Below are 18947 nucleotides of genomic sequence, written 5' to 3' on the forward strand. Positions count from 1 at the left end.
TCCAACAATAAATCAAAAAATAAAATAAATCTTCTTCAAATCAAATCCAAGCCCTAAAACCTAAAAAAAATAAAAAATCCCCAAATTATCAAACCCTAATCAATCAATTAATCAATCATGTCTAGAGAATTCAACGTCCCACCGGTAATCTTCCCGTCGGGCGGCAACCCCAACACCGGCGGCCCACAACGACGGAGCCTCCCAACCGCCCCATTCCAACCACCGCGATCATCAAACCCCGGTATCCCTTTCATGTCATTCGACATCGGAGCATCACCAGCTTCCACGTCATTCTCCACTCCACAATTCATGGGCCCTACCTCCTCCAACAATCTTGTCGGGTCAAACATTAATTTCGACGACGAACCACCTTTGTTAGAAGAGCTAGGTATCAATACTAAACAAATTTGGAACAAAACCGTATCGATATTGAACCCGTTTAAAGTGAAAACGGATATCCATGAGGATGCTGACCTGTCAGGTCCATTTTTATTTTTAATGGCATTTGGGTTGTTTCAATTGCTTGCAGGGAAGCTACATTTTGGGATTATATTGGGTTGGGTTACGGTTGCCTCGTTGTTTTTGTACGTCGTTTTTAATATGTTAGCAGGCCGAAATGGGAACCTTGATTTGTATAGATGTTTAAGTTTGATCGGGTATTGTATGTTGCCGATTGTGATATTGTCGGCGCTCGGTTTGTTTGTTCCTCAAGGTGGGGTTGTGGTGTTTGGGATGATGGGTGTGTTTGTCATTTGGTCGACGAGGGTTTGTACGAGGTTGTTGGTGGAGCTTGCTAGCTGCGGTGATGAGCATCGTGGACTTATTGCGTACGCTTGTTTCTTGATTTACATGCTTTTTTCGTTGTTGGTCGTGTTTTGAGTTGGTGTTTTATGATGTTATGGTTACTAGTACTTGTTTAGAAACTTTGTGTTCTGTTATTGATATTGTTTTTACGTTTTGTTGTTGCGTATATGAGAAAGGGATTTGGTGGACTAGTTGTTGATGTTAAAGTTTAGGTTTTAATTAATGTTATAAATGAATTAATGAATGAAAGAGTTGGTTTTATAGCATTTTATATTTGTGTTGTTGCTTGTGTTTGTTATATGCTTATGATCGATATGTTACATGCGTGGTCGTGTTATGATAACTATGCTGTGCTATAGTGTAGAAACAGAATTAGTACATATAGTGTGAATCTAAAAATGTTGTCTTGAGCCCTTAGATAACTATGAAGTATGCTGTTTCGAACAGAAAGGAAATATTAGTATATTACATCTGAAACAATATCTAATTATATTAAAACTTTGAAGCCTTAAATGTAAGGTTAGAAATGTTTGATATGAAATAAAATAGCTTTGAGGCATCACTTTTCTAGAATCAACCTCTGGCGCAACCATAGATTTTGAACGCTTGAGTATGCTAATCCTGACTTAGGTGACAGTGTATGCCTGTTTGTGGATAAAAAGGGTCTATTAGGATAATACTCTGTCTTTAATGGGTCTAACAGATTGGATGGGTAAAAGTATTAAGCTAAGGTGGATACCCTGTTATGACTCAAGTGGGTCAGAACTCACCCAAAATGGTAATCGGTATGGCATCAAACTTCCTAAGTTGACTTTTTGTCAAAATCTGTTTTAGTATTTGGTAAGATAGCTGTTTGTGATCTTAAAGCAAAAAAGGAATAGTGTTTATGGATTGACCCAAGCGACCCTTTCTGTCCAACCCCTCCGCCCTGACGCACCAATTTTGCTCCCTCTTTCTAACACTAAGTAATATCAGATCGTCTGCAATAACTCAAGCGTAACCCGATGACTTGTCTGACAAACTTAAATGAGGTACTTGCTAGTGTATAGAAAATGGGAATATTCTTATTACTGGCAAAATCAATCTGGCAGCTTTGAAGTTGGCTCTACCTGCTCTAGTTATGATCTTCTTATCTGAATTCCGACCAGATTTCTAGCCATATTTCGCTGCCTTATTGTTTAGAAAAGGTTTATTACTTTTGGCACACATTATTTTGAAGTTTGGGAAGCTGCTTTTTTTGGAATATTGAAGTGTGTCTGCTTAGATGATAGATGATCATTTTTGGGCTATCTAGTAATATCTTAAGTTAGCTTTCATGTTTTAAATATCTGATATCTAATATAACATACAAGATGCTGGAATACCTTTTAAATATCTGATATCTAATATAACATACAAGATGCTGGAATACCTGCAAGTCATCTAGTGCCTCTGTATGGTGTTACAACAGTTTTTGGGGTGCTCATAATCTCTGAGCTGTAAGGCGTAAGCAAAAATATCCTGTAGCATATTGCTTCTCAACATATGGTCTTTCTTGCATCGTTGCACAACTTTATAAGTTCGATTGAATTTATTTATTGTTTTTACCAATATGCTTATCTAGCATATTATCATACCACAGCTTTATGTATTGACATTGACCAAGTTCTTTATGTTGAAAAAAACATGTTACTCTTTTAGGCCCTGCCCTGTTCGTACTAAAATTACTTGGGCCTGTTTTCTCATCAGATATATGGCCTGTCGAGTTTTGTTTATGCATGCCAAATATGTTTTCTCATTGTGATAATAGTGTTTTAAAATTTATTTTATCAGATTAATAAATAGTTATTTGTAACCTTCGAGCAACTAAAGGCAAACATGTGTTTGTGGGTTGACCAAACTTGACCAATTTTGACCTGTACCAAATGCTTGACCTGTTACCCAACCCGCCCGCCCAACCAGTTTTGTCACCTCTATCTGACTTAAGTAATTGCAGATTATCTGCAATGACTTAAATTTTCACTGGGGCTGTCTTATTAAGGTCAAATGAGGTCCCTGCTAGTATATTTAAAATGGGAACAATCTTAGTTTTATAGAACGATTTGGTAGTGTTAAATTTGGCCCTCTAGTTGAGAATCTTGAATCTTCTATTACTTCCTACTAGATTTCTTGACGATTTTGGCTGCCACATTCTTTTGAAAAGGTTTATCACTTTTGGCAAACACAATCTCAAAACTGTGGGTCTGTGGGAAGTCTACTTTTCTTAGAATGTTGAAATGCTATTTTTCTAGATGAGCATTTCTGGATCATTCCACTGGTATTGCAATTTCGCAAGTCATCGTTCTTGATTAATATAGACATATGCTGTTCAATTATCGAATGCTTGTAAATCAACTTTAGTGCCTCCATATGTTGAAACATTAGTTCATGGGAAACTTGTGGTGCATATACCGACTGGACCAGTAAGCAAAATTCCGGCTCACCTTACAAAAACTCTGGAAATTCTTAACTTTCCAGATATTGTATTTCTGATTTCTTTGCACAGTTGATTGTCTAGCTTCATTTCAATACAATCTGTCTTCTGTCTTGATATATATATCAGCAGCAGACTGTGATGAAGCTCTGTATATCAGCAGATAAATGTTTAGTTTAATTTCAGTCTGACATTAGTTCATGGGAAACTTGTGGTGCATGTACCGTCTGGACCAATAAGCAAAATAAGCAATTCCGGCTCACCATACAAAAAACTCTGGAAATTCTTAACTTTCCAGATATTGTATATCTGATTTCTTTGCACAGTAAGCTTGATTGTCTAGCTTCAATTTAATACAATCAGTCTTCTGTCTTGATATATATATCAGCAGCAGACTGTGATGAAGCTCCGTATGTCAACAGATAAATGTTTAGTTTATAACCCCAATATTTTTCATTTACTAGTTCTGGTGCCTTGTCAAGTAGTAGGTCTGTCAAGTATCATGGCCTGATGTTTAATTTGAGTCTGGTTCTACGAGTGAGTATGTTTGCTGGTATAGCTCAGTAAAAAGCTATCAAGTCTGTGATGTATAAGCGTGACATTTTGTTTAGATCACGCAAGCTAGCTGGAAAAAGTTGCGATTACCCAGAAAAGATGGCTACTTTTAACATGATTAACATGTAATCTTGAACCTCACTTCTTCACAAATAAATTTACAGTGCCTTTGCCATCCTGTTTGAGTCTTTTATTAGCCATTTATGTAAACAAATAGCAAGAGTAAAATATCATCAGAATTTACTTAAAGAAACAGCAAAACTAGCCCTTTGTTCCCCATGGAGTGTTCTTGGTTTCAATATTTAACTTGTAATAGATTTTAGGGATGACAACTAACCGAGCCTGATTTTAGGGATGACAACTAACTGAGCCTTTTGGAGTTTCAATACTGAGCTCAAAAAAGTAAAATGTGTCGAGTTAAAGCTTTTACGGGCTTGAACTCTAATCGAGTTTTTTGAGCCTCAGTTAATGCGAGTGTAAGTGTAATTCATGAAATTCTGTTGATCTGATCACTGTTACACTTTTCTAAAACCTTTTTTGTATTTGGTTTACATACATTTGAAACAAGTTGATTATTATAGCCGAATAAGAATGCATATTCACTCAAGGATCAATGCAGCCTAGATTGCAATCACAACATGACTCACATATAAGAATAGTTATGTGTTCTTTCTTGGACCGATTTCACTATTGAAAACTGACTTATCTCGTTGTATATTTGGCATCTTACGTTCGAAAGGTGACATCCCAATAAACACATCAAAAGATACTCGATGTGTTAAGTTACATGTGCAAGTCAAATATTAAATCGAACCACCCAAGTTTCTTCACACTTTCGGACAGAACTGCAGAAAGTCTATCATTGGACTAGCCGCATGTCATCTTTCTCAGAGTCTGAGCCTGACACCTCTATTATTACATCAAACAACAATTGAATTGGGAAGGGGCTTATACACTCCACGACTTTCTTATGTTATGGCGAAGACTTAATTTAGCTTCCAACCCTAGTCAGCAAGCTTCAAAAGTCCTTTCTCCTTTCTTTTCCGAAACTCAAATAATGCTTACTATCAACAAGTTTCAGATAGGTTAACCATATTTGAATTCTTCATCTTGTTTCACATTTAGTTTTGCTTATATGAATTAGTGAAGTTAGAGATTTGGCTTCCAGCACCAAAAATTTCAAAGTTCTGATAGTTTTCTAATCATTATTGTTTATAATTTTTTTATATTTGTTAATTTTTTAATAATTAAGTTCACCAATAACTAAGTCATGTTGCAAGAAGTCAAGGGTGGTTGTATCTTAAGTGCAACTTTAAATTTCAAAATAAAGGACTAAGTAGTAAGTTTTGCATGAAAAAGCCTTAAATTGTATTTTCTTTTTCATTTCAGGAATCCTTTAAAGGTGGTTTTCCCTGATAAAAGAACTTAATTTCACAATGCCACAAGTAACTAAGAAATCTATACTTTACTTCTCTATAAGAAACCACATATTTTAGTATGAGTTACTCAAATGCTCAAAAGATTTCACTGTGAAAAAAAAAGAGCAATAGTAAAATTTCTTGAATACAATATTGGGGGGTCTTGATTGAATATAATAATAACACATGCATAGGGAAATATATATATATATATATATTGAATACATATTGGAGGAATTGTAACCTATGTATGTATAGACAATTAGACATGGTTATAAACAATAAGAAAATGTCAAAAGGGTATCTTTCATATCTAATGATTATAATCCACTTAATGCTCAGCTGTTTTTGAAGTTGATAGTCTCATATTCATGGAAGGTAGTGCACCTTAGTGACCTTCATGATCTCTATAATATATTCTCAGATCCATTTCCTCTCTTTGCACTTCAAATTTTCAAACATTAAAAACTCTTTTTTTCATATGTCTTATCTTCTTGGAAGATCATCTCATTTCTTTTTGAATATCTTTTCCTTTTATGATTCTTTGACCCAAAGCAAAACTATCTGTCTTTTAAATATTCCAACTTTAATGCTATATATTATTAACAATGTGGCTTGAGCTCACTAGTATTGTTATCTTATATACCTTATGAACCTATAAAGACATACATTCTTTCTAGTTTCATCCTATCCTAGGTCTTTATTATTTGGGCATTCGTGACCTCGTGAATATCGTTGATAGACTTTCTCGTTGTTAAATGGTATATAGCATTTCGAGTTCCAAAAGCATGGGATTCTTTGAAAAGAAGCAGATTGACAATGATCATAAAGATGAAAATACCGAGAAGTCTAGAGGTGATGCTGAGGTTGAAGACAAGAATGGGGTGGCTAAGATTACTAGGAACATGAGTGAGAGTTCAATATGTATCCCTGAAGATGAAGATGATCACGAAGATGTTCAAGAGAAGTTACAGATCGGTCCAAAGCGTACCCTTAAAGAACAATATGAAGCTGATAAGGTTGATTACTATGTTTCCTTTTCTTTTTCATGTCTTACATTTTACAATGCTAATATGGGAGTCCCATATTAGCTTTTTACCAGTATTCCTGAAATGATACGCATGGACCTGCAACCGTTTTGACCCGTTACCCAAACCCGCCCCGCCCATTTTGCCAGGCCTATATGGGACAAACAAACAACATTTTGCAAGTAAAGTTTCCGACATTTTTTGATCATGTACGTTCCTTGTTACAAATTATTTCGTAATCACTAATTTTAGGATGATGAGAGCTTAATGAGATGGAAAGAACAACTTCTTGGATCTGTGGATATTAATGCTGTTGCAGGTACATTTTTAAGAAATGTCATTCCCTGCTGTAGTTCTATTAGAACTTTTATGATGTTAAATTGGTCTAACGTACATTATTCATGTTGCAGAAACTTTAGATCCAGAAGTCAAGATTCTGAGCCTGTCTATTGTATCTCCTGGCAGACAAGATTTAGTTCTTACAGTTCCTGATAACGGAAAAATCAAAGGGACATGGTTTACCCTGAAAGAAGGGAGTCGTTATACTATCAAGTTCACTTTCCAAGTTCAGAACAACATTGTCTCTGGTCTCAAGTACACTAACACAGTCTGGAAAACCGGTCTCAAAGGTTTGATCCATCTCGACACGAATCTTTATTATAGTATGATCCTTATAACTTGAAAATTGGGTGACATATTGTACGTTTACAGTTGACAAAACCAAGGAAATGATTGGCACTTTTAGTCCTCAACAAGAGCTTTATACACATGAAATTCCTGAAGATACCACCCCTTCTGGCATACTTGCTAGAGGATCATATTCGGCAAGAACTAAGGTACTAATTGTGTGCTATCAAGTTTCAGTTTGTTTCACATTATTTTAGCACGGTTCGTGATTTTTAAAGATACACTAGCTAACATAGCCCTTTTCGGGTTGTTTTAATGCTGTGTAGTTTCTTGATGATGATAACAAGTGTTACTTGGAATTGAACTACACATTTGATATCAGGAAAGACTGGCAATCATCTTGATCAAGATCCTCAGACATCTTGGAAATTTTATGCTTGTTTTCTTATATTACTAGCTAGCGTGTAATTCTCAGTTTTCCATTTCAGAATTTTCTATCAATTAAGAAAAAACTTTAATGATTGTTATTTACTACTACAATGTTATTTTATGACTGAACTAGTATATTTTTATAGTTTAGAGTATATTACACTAAGTTGTCCCTGTGGTTCGACGCAAACTGCATAGATCATCCGTAACTTGTTCGATTTTACAATGGAGGTCGATCTCTACTTTTGAGACGACGCTATTGATAAGGTTTAAGGACTTGTTACAAAATTTGGACTTGGTCAATTATGATGTGGGTATGCATAGTTTCAGAAATATTTAGGGACGACAGATGTAATATTGAAGAGTTAAGAACGATCAATGCAATTTGCCTATTTAATTTACTCAAATAGTTTATTAAAGAGATGTTGATTTCATCTGTTAAGATGATGAACTAAGTATGAACAATGTGAGTTCCAGTGGAAATCAATCTTCTATCTCAGGGTGTCAGTTATATATTTAGAACTTAAAACTCAATCAAAACATGCCAAGTGAAGGATTTAGGTGAATTAGTGTTGTAATTTTTGTAATACCTTCATACTAAACAAGATTTTGGGCTAGGAAAATGCTATATTGGACGTGGAGAAAGTGATCATCATCGGATTGGATTAATATACAAGTACGAATTGTCATACATAGTGTTGCTCAAGTAGATAGTTTGATTCATAATTTTTCAAAACCAAATCCGTCATCCAAACTCATTCTTGCTTACTCATACGGCATACCTACAAAAGAACGAAACCAGGGTGGTTCATCAATCATCATAGGGATCCTGAACCTGGACTCCTCGTTTTTTCTTTCAATTTCAATAGTGCTGTCATATCTGACGATTAATTTGAAAAATGTTCTTTTTGATATTAATCTTTCGTAAATTTTGGCCCTCTCTTAATAATATTGCTTGGTACTTCAGAGTGACCCATACTAAAAACTTCAATAACCACTGCGAAAGAAACTCCACTATGGCTCTATACATACAACCATATAATTAAAACCCACATGTTACATTTGAACGGGTGGCAAACTATGCAAACAAGTCACCACCAATTCATTTGTTAAAAAAAAGAAAAAAAAAACTATATTCATTTGTTGACGACCACTAAAATTGTTTTACATTGGGTCAACGTGGACGGAGACTCAAAGTAACTACGAGTACCACTTACTCAAAAAAAAGAAAAAAAAAACTATCAGTCCCTCAAACACAAACACACAGTTGTAGTGTGGTGTGTGAGGCGGAGCTTTCATTTTGTTTCCCATGGCGGGAACTCTTCAAACCCTAACAACTCTCAATTCTCCGGTGACCGGAACCACTCCATTCCGATCGACAAACCGCCACAATCTGACGTCATCGCACCTTACATTTTCCGGCAATCGTGCCTTAAGCCGCCACTCATTGTTTCCTCTTTCATTCACCCGGCCACTCGTAATCCGAAACAGCACCAATTCCGCTCAGGTTGTTACATTTATATTTAAATTCAGTTAATACATTTTGTTTTAAGTTAAATACGTATCCGTTTATTAACAAATTGTTATGATTTATGTCTTCATTATATGTAAATGATTTGAGGAGTAGTATTGTCATTGAAGTTTCAGGAAAATAGCGGTCCGGATGGCGGTCGTAAACGGATAGTAGGAGTACCGAGTTTTTCGATTTTTGTACAGCCTTTGTTGAATTTTGCATCTAGCAATTTCCTTCCATTAGGTAATTGATTTGTATATATATATATATATTGTTTGTGTGTATGCCTTTTTGTGTAATTTGATTGTTTAAGTGTATAACTGTATGATGTGTTGATGGGATGTTACGTTAAAGGATAATGATTCGTAAAATTGATAAGTGTTGTATATGACAATGCACTTGTGAAGCTATAAGTGTTAAATGTTACTCGTAATAGACTAAAATGACAACGGACTATTTTAGTTGTCCCAATTGGGGAGCCGTACTAGTTTTTTACCCAGCTTCGCAATATGATGTATGGTAAAATTTATGAAAAAGTAATGTACTTGAAAGAGAACCTGAAAAAGACATGGCTTGAGGTCATTGTGTAAGTTTGTTCGAATTTTTTCATAATTATCGAAGTTATAACATTTTGTATGACATAAAACTCCTCTAGTTAACTGGTCCGTAGACTAAGTGGCTTTTCTTTCAATGATACCAATTGCTTTTTTTCAGAGTTTCGAGTTCAGGCATCTTACTGTGTGCTCTTTGGTAAAAAGAAACTGGTCAAGTAATTGTAGTATTGTGACGTATAGCAACAACCACAAGCTTTTTATCGAATGTTATATTTGTACTTTTGTAGTGAATGTGATTCCTAGTGACTCTTCATCTTTTAAGTTTTTATCGAGACATTAGTGCATTACCTACTGATGTAATGTTTTTTAAGTTAATTTGGTACAGCTCTTATTGGAGGAGTAGCATTAGGTCTTACAAATCCTAGTCTTGGCTGTCTCGCTCATAGATACCATTTATCAAAATGTAGCACGTTTGGGATATTTATCATATCAGGTATGAAATACATATGGTTAGTCAGAGCAATCTTTACTTTTATTGAACAGTGTATTATTCGAAAGAAAGTCATACTTTTAGTGATTTACCAATATGACAAATCCCTTTTTTCTTTAACCAGCTTATGATCTTGTTTCCGTAATCAGGACTGACACTGCGTAGTGATGAAATCGGTGCAGCTGCTGAAGCATGGCCAGTTGGACTTTTCGGGCTAGTATGAATTAAAACTTTTACAATTGCCATCATGATTCGTATGTTCATTCTTTTCATTTAGCAGAAGGAATAATATTAATACTGAATAAAAAAATTGATTACAGAATGTTTGTTTAGCTTTGCTAATCTTTGACAGACATCATGCATAGTTTTATAACCATTGTGTTATGTTTTTCTAATCTTTGACCGACATCGTATCTGGTTGCATAAGCATTGTTTTTAGTTCTTAATCTTTGGCCGGCATCATACATGGTTGCATAAGCATTGTTTTTAGCTCTTAATCTTTGACCGGCATCATACATAGTTGCATAAGAAGTGGGTATAGTTTTTCTTATCTTTGGTTGGCATCATACATAGTTAACATATTGTCTTCATATTAGATGAAAACATTCTGATACACTCTCTTATCATTGTCAGTGCAGGCTTCTATTTTATTGCTGACTCCTCTCTTTTCCAAAGTTATCCTGCAACTTCATCTCCAACCTCAAGAATTTGTCACAGGTATTGCCTTAAAAACGGACCATGCCTTACATTTCTAGTCTTAATTTAATGCATATAGTTTTATCGTATTGTGCATTTAAGTGACTGACGTATAGGATTACGATGCACCAAATGGTAACTTGCAATTTAGAAAATGCTCAAAACAAGGTTTAATTTTTAGTGGACAGGACTCAGGAGCTGGAAATAGGATACATTGATCCAAGTATAGCTTGTAGAATTTTGTATATATTTCTCTGTCCCTATTAAGTGTCCACAACCACTAAACACAAAGTTTTAGCAAGTGTAGTCATTGCATTGTGTAATAGAAAGATTACAATATTACCATTGCTTTTTCGAACCTATTCCTATCAGTTTTGTGAAATAGTGTATTAAGGGTTGAATTGTAAAGTTACTATCTTACTTTTGAAAGTGAACTCTAGTTCTTTTATTGGATCAATATTTGACTTCTAATTAACAGACAAGTCCCTTGACTTACATGGCAACTTATAATCTCAAATCTCGATCCTTATCCTTTTGTCTTTTTAGCTGTATGCCTACAACATTATCCTTTTGACTTACAGGACTAGCGCTATTTAGCTGTATGCCTACAACATTATCAAGTGGAGTTGCTTTAACGCGGGTTCGATGAATGTTCCTGCAAACTTTCTTCAATTACATTAGCTTTATATTATTCTAAATTGAGCAAAGTATTGATTGTCACCGGAATATGATATTTTAAATGTAGCTTGCTGGAGGAAATTCAGCGTTGGCTCTTGCAATGACTGTAATATCGAGTCTGTTAGGAATTCTAATAGTAAGTTAAAAACTGCGACTCTATAATTCCTGCTGCCTGCTTGAGGTACCATAACATCACTTGAAATTAAAACCCTAACAAGATATTAGTCAAACTACACGCATAAATCCCTTTACATAAATTTCATGTATACTTGGTTCTCTCTTCCAGGGAAACTTCTTATTGGAAAGTGTGTGCTATGAATCTCATTTGAGTGCGTTCGATATCTTGTAGGTTCCTTTTTCTATTTCAAAACTGATAGCTGGTGGAGTGGGTACATCTGTTCCAGCTGATCAACTATTTAAAAGCCTTTTGGTCACGCTTTTGATACCTCTAATTTTGGGGAAGGTAACCTGTTTGTTTTAAAGCTTCTACCTGATCACATACATATCATACAAACTTCTTATTAGTTCTGTGAATTGCATAATACCTTTTTAAAGTATGTCAAGGTTCGGTTATACTCTTCATCTTATAGTTCTCAATTTCTCTCTTTTTGACAGGTTCTTCGGGAATCCTTCAAAGGTGATTATTCTTGCTCTGCCTAAGCGGATCCATAGACCCTAGTATGCATTAAAACTTTAAGTTATTGACTTTTGCTGTTGCAAAAAGGTAATTTTCAGAGTAGTGAGACTTCCTTTCTGTGAGGCAGTCTCTGAAGTGAACTAACCAATTTTGCAAGTACATATGTGTTAGGAACAGACCTTAGCCGTAGCACAATGGACGCAATTAAACAAGAAGATAAAAAACCAGAAAATAGATAAACGACACAAGAACTTAACATGGTTCGGCCCAGTAGGGGCACCGGCTACAACTAGGTTATATTATTAAGTTTTGAACCATTTAATTACAATTACAATGAGAATGTATTTATAGGAGAACAAATTAAGGTTTCTTGCTTGGTGAACCAGGAAACCTAATGGGCTTCCTAAACAGCCAACTAAAACAGCCCTAAGGCCAAAACACAGGCCCAGGCCTTCACACCGAACAATCTCCCACTTGAAGGCCTTGCGAAAAACTCGAGCCCGCCATTCAAGCAAATAATATCTCGATCAAACTGTAACTCCAGTAATCTTCAGGTAACAGAACTCCTTAAGCCTCCAATTCCAAGAACAAACTAAAACTCAACAACGGAAGTTTCTCAAGTCTTTAGTTCTCCATGAACAAGCTAAGATTTCAATAAAAATCGATAGGAACAGAAGGGTTCACAGGTGCAACTCCCAAGAACAAACCAAACCAAACCAAACTTCAATCCATGCATCCTAAATATACTTAGTTGTAGCGGCCCTTTTCATCAGTCACCTGAAAGGCCCATTGAAGCTGTAAATTGCTCCAATACAGTCAGAAACTCTATCCCAGTCATGGCAAAGACCACCAATGACTCGTTCTCAATCTCAACCGGTTCCCACTGATTTGAAATACCAGCTTCAGAGACTCCATAGGAACAATAACACTCTCCACTAACGGTAGCATCACAAGAGATTTCATTCGGAAACTGGTCTTCAGAACCCAACGTCGATTTCAACATATGTCAAAACACTCTTCATGCTCCCATTGTTACAAAATTCCGTCCAAGTTCAAACCTCTGAATACGCTCAAACAAATTACCTGAAAGTCCCCGAGTCCTCTACCGCAAACCAGACTCGTATAACTCTCGAATCTGCAAGCCAAGACTTTTCTCCGAAAGTTGGTTTAATTCTTCCGGTAGCGCAGTAATCTGCACACTCCAAAAGTCTAATCAACAGATTCACCAGTGCATCACTACAGTGGGTGACATTAAATGAAGCAAAACCAGAATCTGTAACAAGAGTCTTCACTGCCTTCCAATGAGTCCCAATGCATCAACCTAGATACATTCTCATAAGTAGAATTTTATCAACCATGGGCGACTCTAAAACCCTAAGCACCTCATGCAACCCGACAAGTCAATACGCCCAGCTCCCATTGTCTTTGTTATTCCAACCCATGCTAAACAAGACTTCATGAGACGAACCTTCACCCGTATTCAACGAGCGAAAAACTTTCACCCAATTTCAATACAGAGATCTACTCAATAATCAAACCACTAATCAAAATTGGATACAGAATAACATCCATAGTTCCAGACACAACAAATGATCAATAACAATAGTAGAGGAAACAAGCGTTAGTTCCATGACTTGACTAACTTTTTTTTCACTCGTGTCGACACTAGCAACCCCGGAACAAGAATACTCAAAAACTCAAAGCACTCCAAACCTACTAGTTCTATTTTCTTCAAAAACGGTGCCACATCCAACAGAAATCCAGTCCACTCCAAAACACTTGTATATACCCGGTCGAACAAAGGCTTAACCCTAAACTACCTAATACCTTGTTTCAATGGACTAACTTCAAACGATGGTACTTATCTTTTCTTTTCTAATCGATCAAGGTAATATCACAGCAACAAACTTAGGAACCACCCATAAACACACACCCTAATCGTGAATCAAAATAACCCTAGATACAACTCAACCATAAACTGAATAGAGACAATACCTCAACCTCTGATAATGACGAACAAGATTGTGACGATGGTAACCAAGAACAGTAGCCAAATACCTTCTCGAACTAGAAACAAAACCAAAACAGTGCTTTATCTTCCAATCGATCAATCAACACCAAAACCCCAAAAAAACAGAAACCCTAACAGTGTTCCAATCGGCGGCGCTGACAACAGCAAAGACAGCTGCAACAGCGGCGATGGGCAGGCGCCTATTTGGTGATGAAACAGCAGCGGAACAGCAGCAAAATCAGCTGCAAACCAGACCTCAGAAACAAATCGAATCAGAAAGAACAAAAAAAAAACAGCAGCAACAGCAGTTCCAGCAGCTAACAGCTGCAAATCAGCAGTAAACAGCGGCGTACAAGGATAGAAAAATCCTAATCACGGTGGCTGTAAATAGAGCTTGGCGGCGGCAACAGGTCCTAAACACTGCTGTAAAACAGCAGCTAACGGCTGCAAACAGTTGCAAAACAGCAGAGCAGACAGCAGCAGACAAATTCGAAAAATAACAGCAGCCTTGGCTTGTAGCCTGCTGTAGGAAAATACAGCGAACAAGGGGGCAAAACAGGACCCCTAATCGACAAAGACAGCAGCCAATGAACAAAGACAGAATCGAATCAAACAGAACCTTAGCTCTGATGCCACTTGTTAGGAACAGCCCTATGCGGTAGCACAACGGAAGCAATTAAACAAGAAGATAAAAAACCGGAAAAGAGATAAACGACACAAGAATTTAACGTGGTTCGGCCCCAGTAGGGGGCTAGTCCACCGGCTGCAACTAGGTTATTTTATTAAGCTCTGAACCATTTAATTACAATTACAATGAGAATATATTTATAGAACAGATTAGGGTTTCTTGCTTGCTGAACAAGGAAACCTAATGGGCTTCCTAAACAGCCAACTAAAACAGTGCTAAGGCCAAAACACAGGCCCAAGCCTTCACACCCAACAATATGTGATATGTCTGTTGATTGTCCTTCTAAAATGTCCATATATTCACACACATTGCAGGTGTTGCGGATTTTGCTGATACCAATCGCAAGCTTTTATCGCAAGTAAATGCTATCTTACTTAGTTTGGTAAGGCTATAAATTTTCACTGTTTTTAAATTCTATAATAGAAGAGGAAACCCTTGTGCAAAAGCTACAAATATCAATGTGTTACACATTTTTTCATTTATATACTGCTAATATGTTCACTTGCAGAATCCAACTTTTGTGTTTGATGGCTAATCTTATTCAGGTCCCCTGGATACAAGTGAGCAGGTCAAGGTCACTGCTTCTAATGGTTAAGCCTGCCATTTTTCTTGTTGCTGTACTAATGGGAGCGTATGTTCTAATTATTTCCCTCTGATCTTGTAGTGTGGAAAGATTATCTATATCTATACTTCTATACTACTATATAAAAATTATAGCCTCATGTTGAAAGTTAAGAAAAAATGGGATGCGAATTGACCAAACTACCCTCATTGAATTAAATCATCACCAACCCTTAATATTAAATTACTCCATCATCTCTTACATTATAAAATATCTCTACTACCCCTTTAAATCAAACACCTTTACATCAATTAACTACACCATTTAACGCCGCCACCGCCACTATCACACCGCCATCGTCGTTGCCGCATTGCCCGGGTACCGTGCTAGTTATTAGTTTATGTTTATCTACTTTTCTTTGCTTCTTTAAGATAGGTTTCTACAATGGGGTAACAGGCAATTTTAATGTGCCCATTAGGGAATCAGTTTAGCTGCAACTAAATGATGTAACTTCATTATTGGATTATCCAAAACTAATTATTTGAATCCTAAGTGATAACTTAGTCAGAATTGGAATATATTCATCACCAGACTTAAGAAACTGGTTAAGTATATGATGTCTCTTTTCAACGTTAAAGTACCAAAGTTCTAATCATTTCAACTGAAAATATGAACTACAGGCTCCTTCACCTCATGCTGTTGGCTTTCAACGCCCTCTCAATACAGATCCTGTCTGCTGTAACTGGTGGCAGCAAATCTGTTTTTGCAAAGAAAGAAAATTCCACTGCCCTCTTACTTGTTGCTAGTCAGGTGACATTTGATAGCTTCTTATCACAGTATTACATATGATGTTGCTGAAGTTTGTAGATATGGTGTCAGCAATTTTTTTCATACTTGGATATAGCAATTATAGGTTGTTATGATTCCATATATCGTGTTCATATTTTAAGTGAGACGTAATCTGTTGCAAACTATTTTCAGAAAACTTTGCCGGTGCTGGTTGCTGTTGTGGATCAACTCGGCGGTGCATTTGGTGAATCGGGATTGCTCGTTCTTCCCTGTGTTGCAGCACATTTAAACCAGGTTTAGCACATCAATATGTTTGTATTATTTTTAGCTTTATAAATGGGTGGCTTGGGTTATGGGTCAAAGCAGGTACTTTTGGTTTGGGTTGGGACTAGGGTTGACCCAAAACAAACATGTTCATGATAGCTTCTGTTGTGTATTGCTATATTTACATAAATATATTAGTGATTACAGTAAGCTACTTTTCTAAAAAGTGATTTAGTGGATTGTTTGCTTTGTTAACGCCATACTTTCGCGTTACTTTATACCTGATTGACTAATTTGCCCCATTTTCTTTTTTAGATAACTTTTTTAACCTCACCAGTTGATTCTGCATTAACAGCACACTTCTGCACGACTATAAACCTGATTCACTTGTATGACCTGTTTTCTTTTTTAGCTAAAATCTTAAATTTAACCCATTTAGTTGGATATAAAAAGATAACAATAATCGAACCATTAATAATAAGTATTGGTCGAAATTGGCCCCTCTAGCAGTTTGGAAGCAGGTAGTTAAATTGCGTTAAAATCATTTATATATCAAAAGCCCCTTGGAGTTCCACACTCATTTCAATATGACAAATGGTATAATTGGGAAAATCTGAAACTAATACACCATAACATTCTAAAATGTAAATTTTTTAAAGGTTGCTGTAACTAGTATATTCTTAGCGTTGTCCCACATGCACTACTAACATATGTGAATGCTTTGGTGTAGATTATCATGGACTCTTTCTTTGTAAGTTTTTGGAACAAGAAGGAACAGTCACTTAACAATGCCAAGTCAGCCTAGATTACAATCACAATGTCTATATAAAGAATAGTTTGGCTGATTGCATCAACAGATGGCATCTCAGTGGTTATTTTTGATTTGTTATTTTTTTCACAAATCATGGGAATTGTCCGTTTTCAAGTATGTTATGTAAAGACTATGTACAAAAACTATATAACATGTTGACATGTTTAGAAGTTAGAACAGTGTACACTGCTGCAACTTTGAAACTTGAAATGAATGAAACTTCAGTACCTGATTCTTAGATTAGATTAATTTGACCAGAACTCTCAATATCGATGAGGAGCTACAAATATCTTCACTACATCTTTTCGGAAATCCTTTCCTCTTATTTAACTGCCAGAAAACAATGGCTTTCACAAAATTGCCATCGGTTACTGGATCGGCCGTCATCCGAAACAGCACAAGTTTTGATCAGGTACTTTAGCTTTCCTAATTTATTTATTTCTTCCCTACTAATTCAAAGTATTCTTCATTTGCACAATTTATCTTATGTCTAATTACAGATGGTAGATTTCAAGAGTTGTTGCAAGGTTGGAGTTCCTGGGAAATGGCAGTCAGGATGTTCTTGAAATCTGTGGCCATGAATTTTCTTTCATCAGGTAACGTCATCCGTTTGTGTATGTTATTGGGTAACGTCATCTTCATAATGAACAAAGATGACGTAAACCGTATATAATAAAACAAATTAAGAGATGTATGATACCTTTGTTGCATACTTCTAAGTTCTAAATGTGCTTGTAACATGTATATTCAAGGTTTTGCTTTAATTAAGGTTTTAAGAGCTAACTAGAATAGCTTATTGTCCCTGAGCTAATTTTTTCCATAAACTCTAAATTATTTTGCGAAGCAAACAAATCTTTCAGCTTGCAACTTCAAAAAAATAAAATAATAACTCGAAGCTTTCATAAACATAAGCTTTGCGTGCCAAACGTACGACAAAGGTAAATATGAAGATAGAGATAATAGATCTATAATTTTAGCATTGAATGTCTTTTGTCAATGTCAACCTCTTAGCTTAGACTATCCGGAGCAAGACTTTCTTTTCTAGGGGCATCTCGCGACACATGGCAGTCCAGTCATCAAGGGGCATTTCTTTTTATTTGTTGGAGCAAGGCGTTAGATAAAAAGCTCCAATATGGACCCACTAAGATTCCTTCTCTCTCATGCATGTGTGTGTGTTTCTTTCTTCCTTTTTGGCGTCCCTTTTCTCACGCCCCTTCAATTTTTTTGTCAAAGAAAGCCCCTTGGGGCAATGTTCTAGGCTTTCCAGGGCTTCCTGAGGTGAAAGGTGGAAAAGAAACGCCTTGCTCCTGATAGTCTTATGTCTCATTTTCACTATATATAGATCATTGATTGACTTAAAGTCTAGATTTAAAGAAGGGCCTACAAATAAGACATCACAAAGTTAAAGATACGTATTGGACTCAACAGTTCCTATTGTAACCGAACTTTTTTAATGGATTACAAACAAGACATCATAAATATAAGAAGAGAAAAAAATTGTGTATAGCATCATATAACAAAGTTTTTGTTAGCTTAACAATCACATAAGTTGTTAACAATAAAAAGAGTCTGAAACATATAATATATGTTTAAGAGTTTAATACATGATGTAATAACAACAAAATAAATTAAACTCTTTTTCAAATTCGATAAATGTTGGTTGATCGTATATTTCATTAGAGTTCTATGATTCAGAGTATCCTTTCCTATTTGATCCCTTTGAATTCCATATTCGAAGTTGCGATCGGATCTAAAATACATTTATATATATTTGACCTTGGGTACATTTTTTTAAGCATTTGTATTAGGTCTACAGTATCGAGTGGAATCAATTGTTGGTGAATATGTGACAACCACCAATAGTTGCGGTTTACATTTTACTTCATACACCTTTAATCAAAGTGTTATAGACTTGACCAAACATTACTCATATTAGAAAAT

The 18947-nt window shown here is 35.9% G+C and overlaps 3 protein-coding genes across 4 annotated transcripts; all 3 read left to right on the forward strand.

Moving 5' to 3' along the window:
- Positions 1-1070, forward strand: LOC122580534 (protein YIPF5 homolog). Its single transcript, XM_043752810.1, has one exon. It carries the CDS (start codon positions 118-120, stop codon positions 877-879), a length of 762 nt encoding a protein of 253 aa, XP_043608745.1. The 5' UTR covers positions 1-117; the 3' UTR covers positions 880-1070.
- A 4643-nt stretch (positions 1071-5713) lies between these two features.
- On the forward strand, positions 5714-7415 carry LOC122585107 (rho GDP-dissociation inhibitor 1-like). The gene is made up of 5 exons (XM_043757205.1): positions 5714-6248; positions 6510-6576; positions 6668-6886; positions 6969-7093; positions 7211-7415. Exons 1-5 carry the CDS (start codon positions 5988-5990, stop codon positions 7286-7288), a joined length of 750 nt encoding a protein of 249 aa, XP_043613140.1. The 5' UTR covers positions 5714-5987; the 3' UTR covers positions 7289-7415.
- A 1130-nt stretch (positions 7416-8545) lies between these two features.
- On the forward strand, positions 8546-17249 carry LOC122584884 (probable sodium/metabolite cotransporter BASS4, chloroplastic). 2 transcript variants are annotated; one of them, XM_043756958.1, is made up of 14 exons: positions 8546-8820; positions 8955-9069; positions 9766-9873; positions 10020-10087; positions 10509-10587; positions 11148-11206; positions 11312-11380; positions 11594-11707; positions 11860-11881; positions 14895-14962; positions 15126-15211; positions 15823-15952; positions 16124-16225; positions 16926-17249. In XM_043756958.1, the coding sequence occupies exons 1-14, from the start codon at positions 8623-8625 to the stop codon at positions 16998-17000; spliced, it is 1293 nt and encodes a 430-aa protein (XP_043612893.1). In that variant the 5' UTR covers positions 8546-8622; the 3' UTR covers positions 17001-17249. The 2 variants fall into 2 exon arrangements, with proteins under 2 accessions (XP_043612893.1, XP_043612894.1); XM_043756959.1 differs by having other exon boundaries at positions 8961-9069.
- The last annotated feature ends 1698 nt before the right edge of the window (positions 17250-18947 follow it).

Source organism: Erigeron canadensis, chromosome 1 (assembly GCF_010389155.1).
Source record: "Erigeron canadensis isolate Cc75 chromosome 1, C_canadensis_v1, whole genome shotgun sequence".
NCBI lineage: Eukaryota > Viridiplantae > Streptophyta > Magnoliopsida > Asterales > Asteraceae > Erigeron > Erigeron canadensis.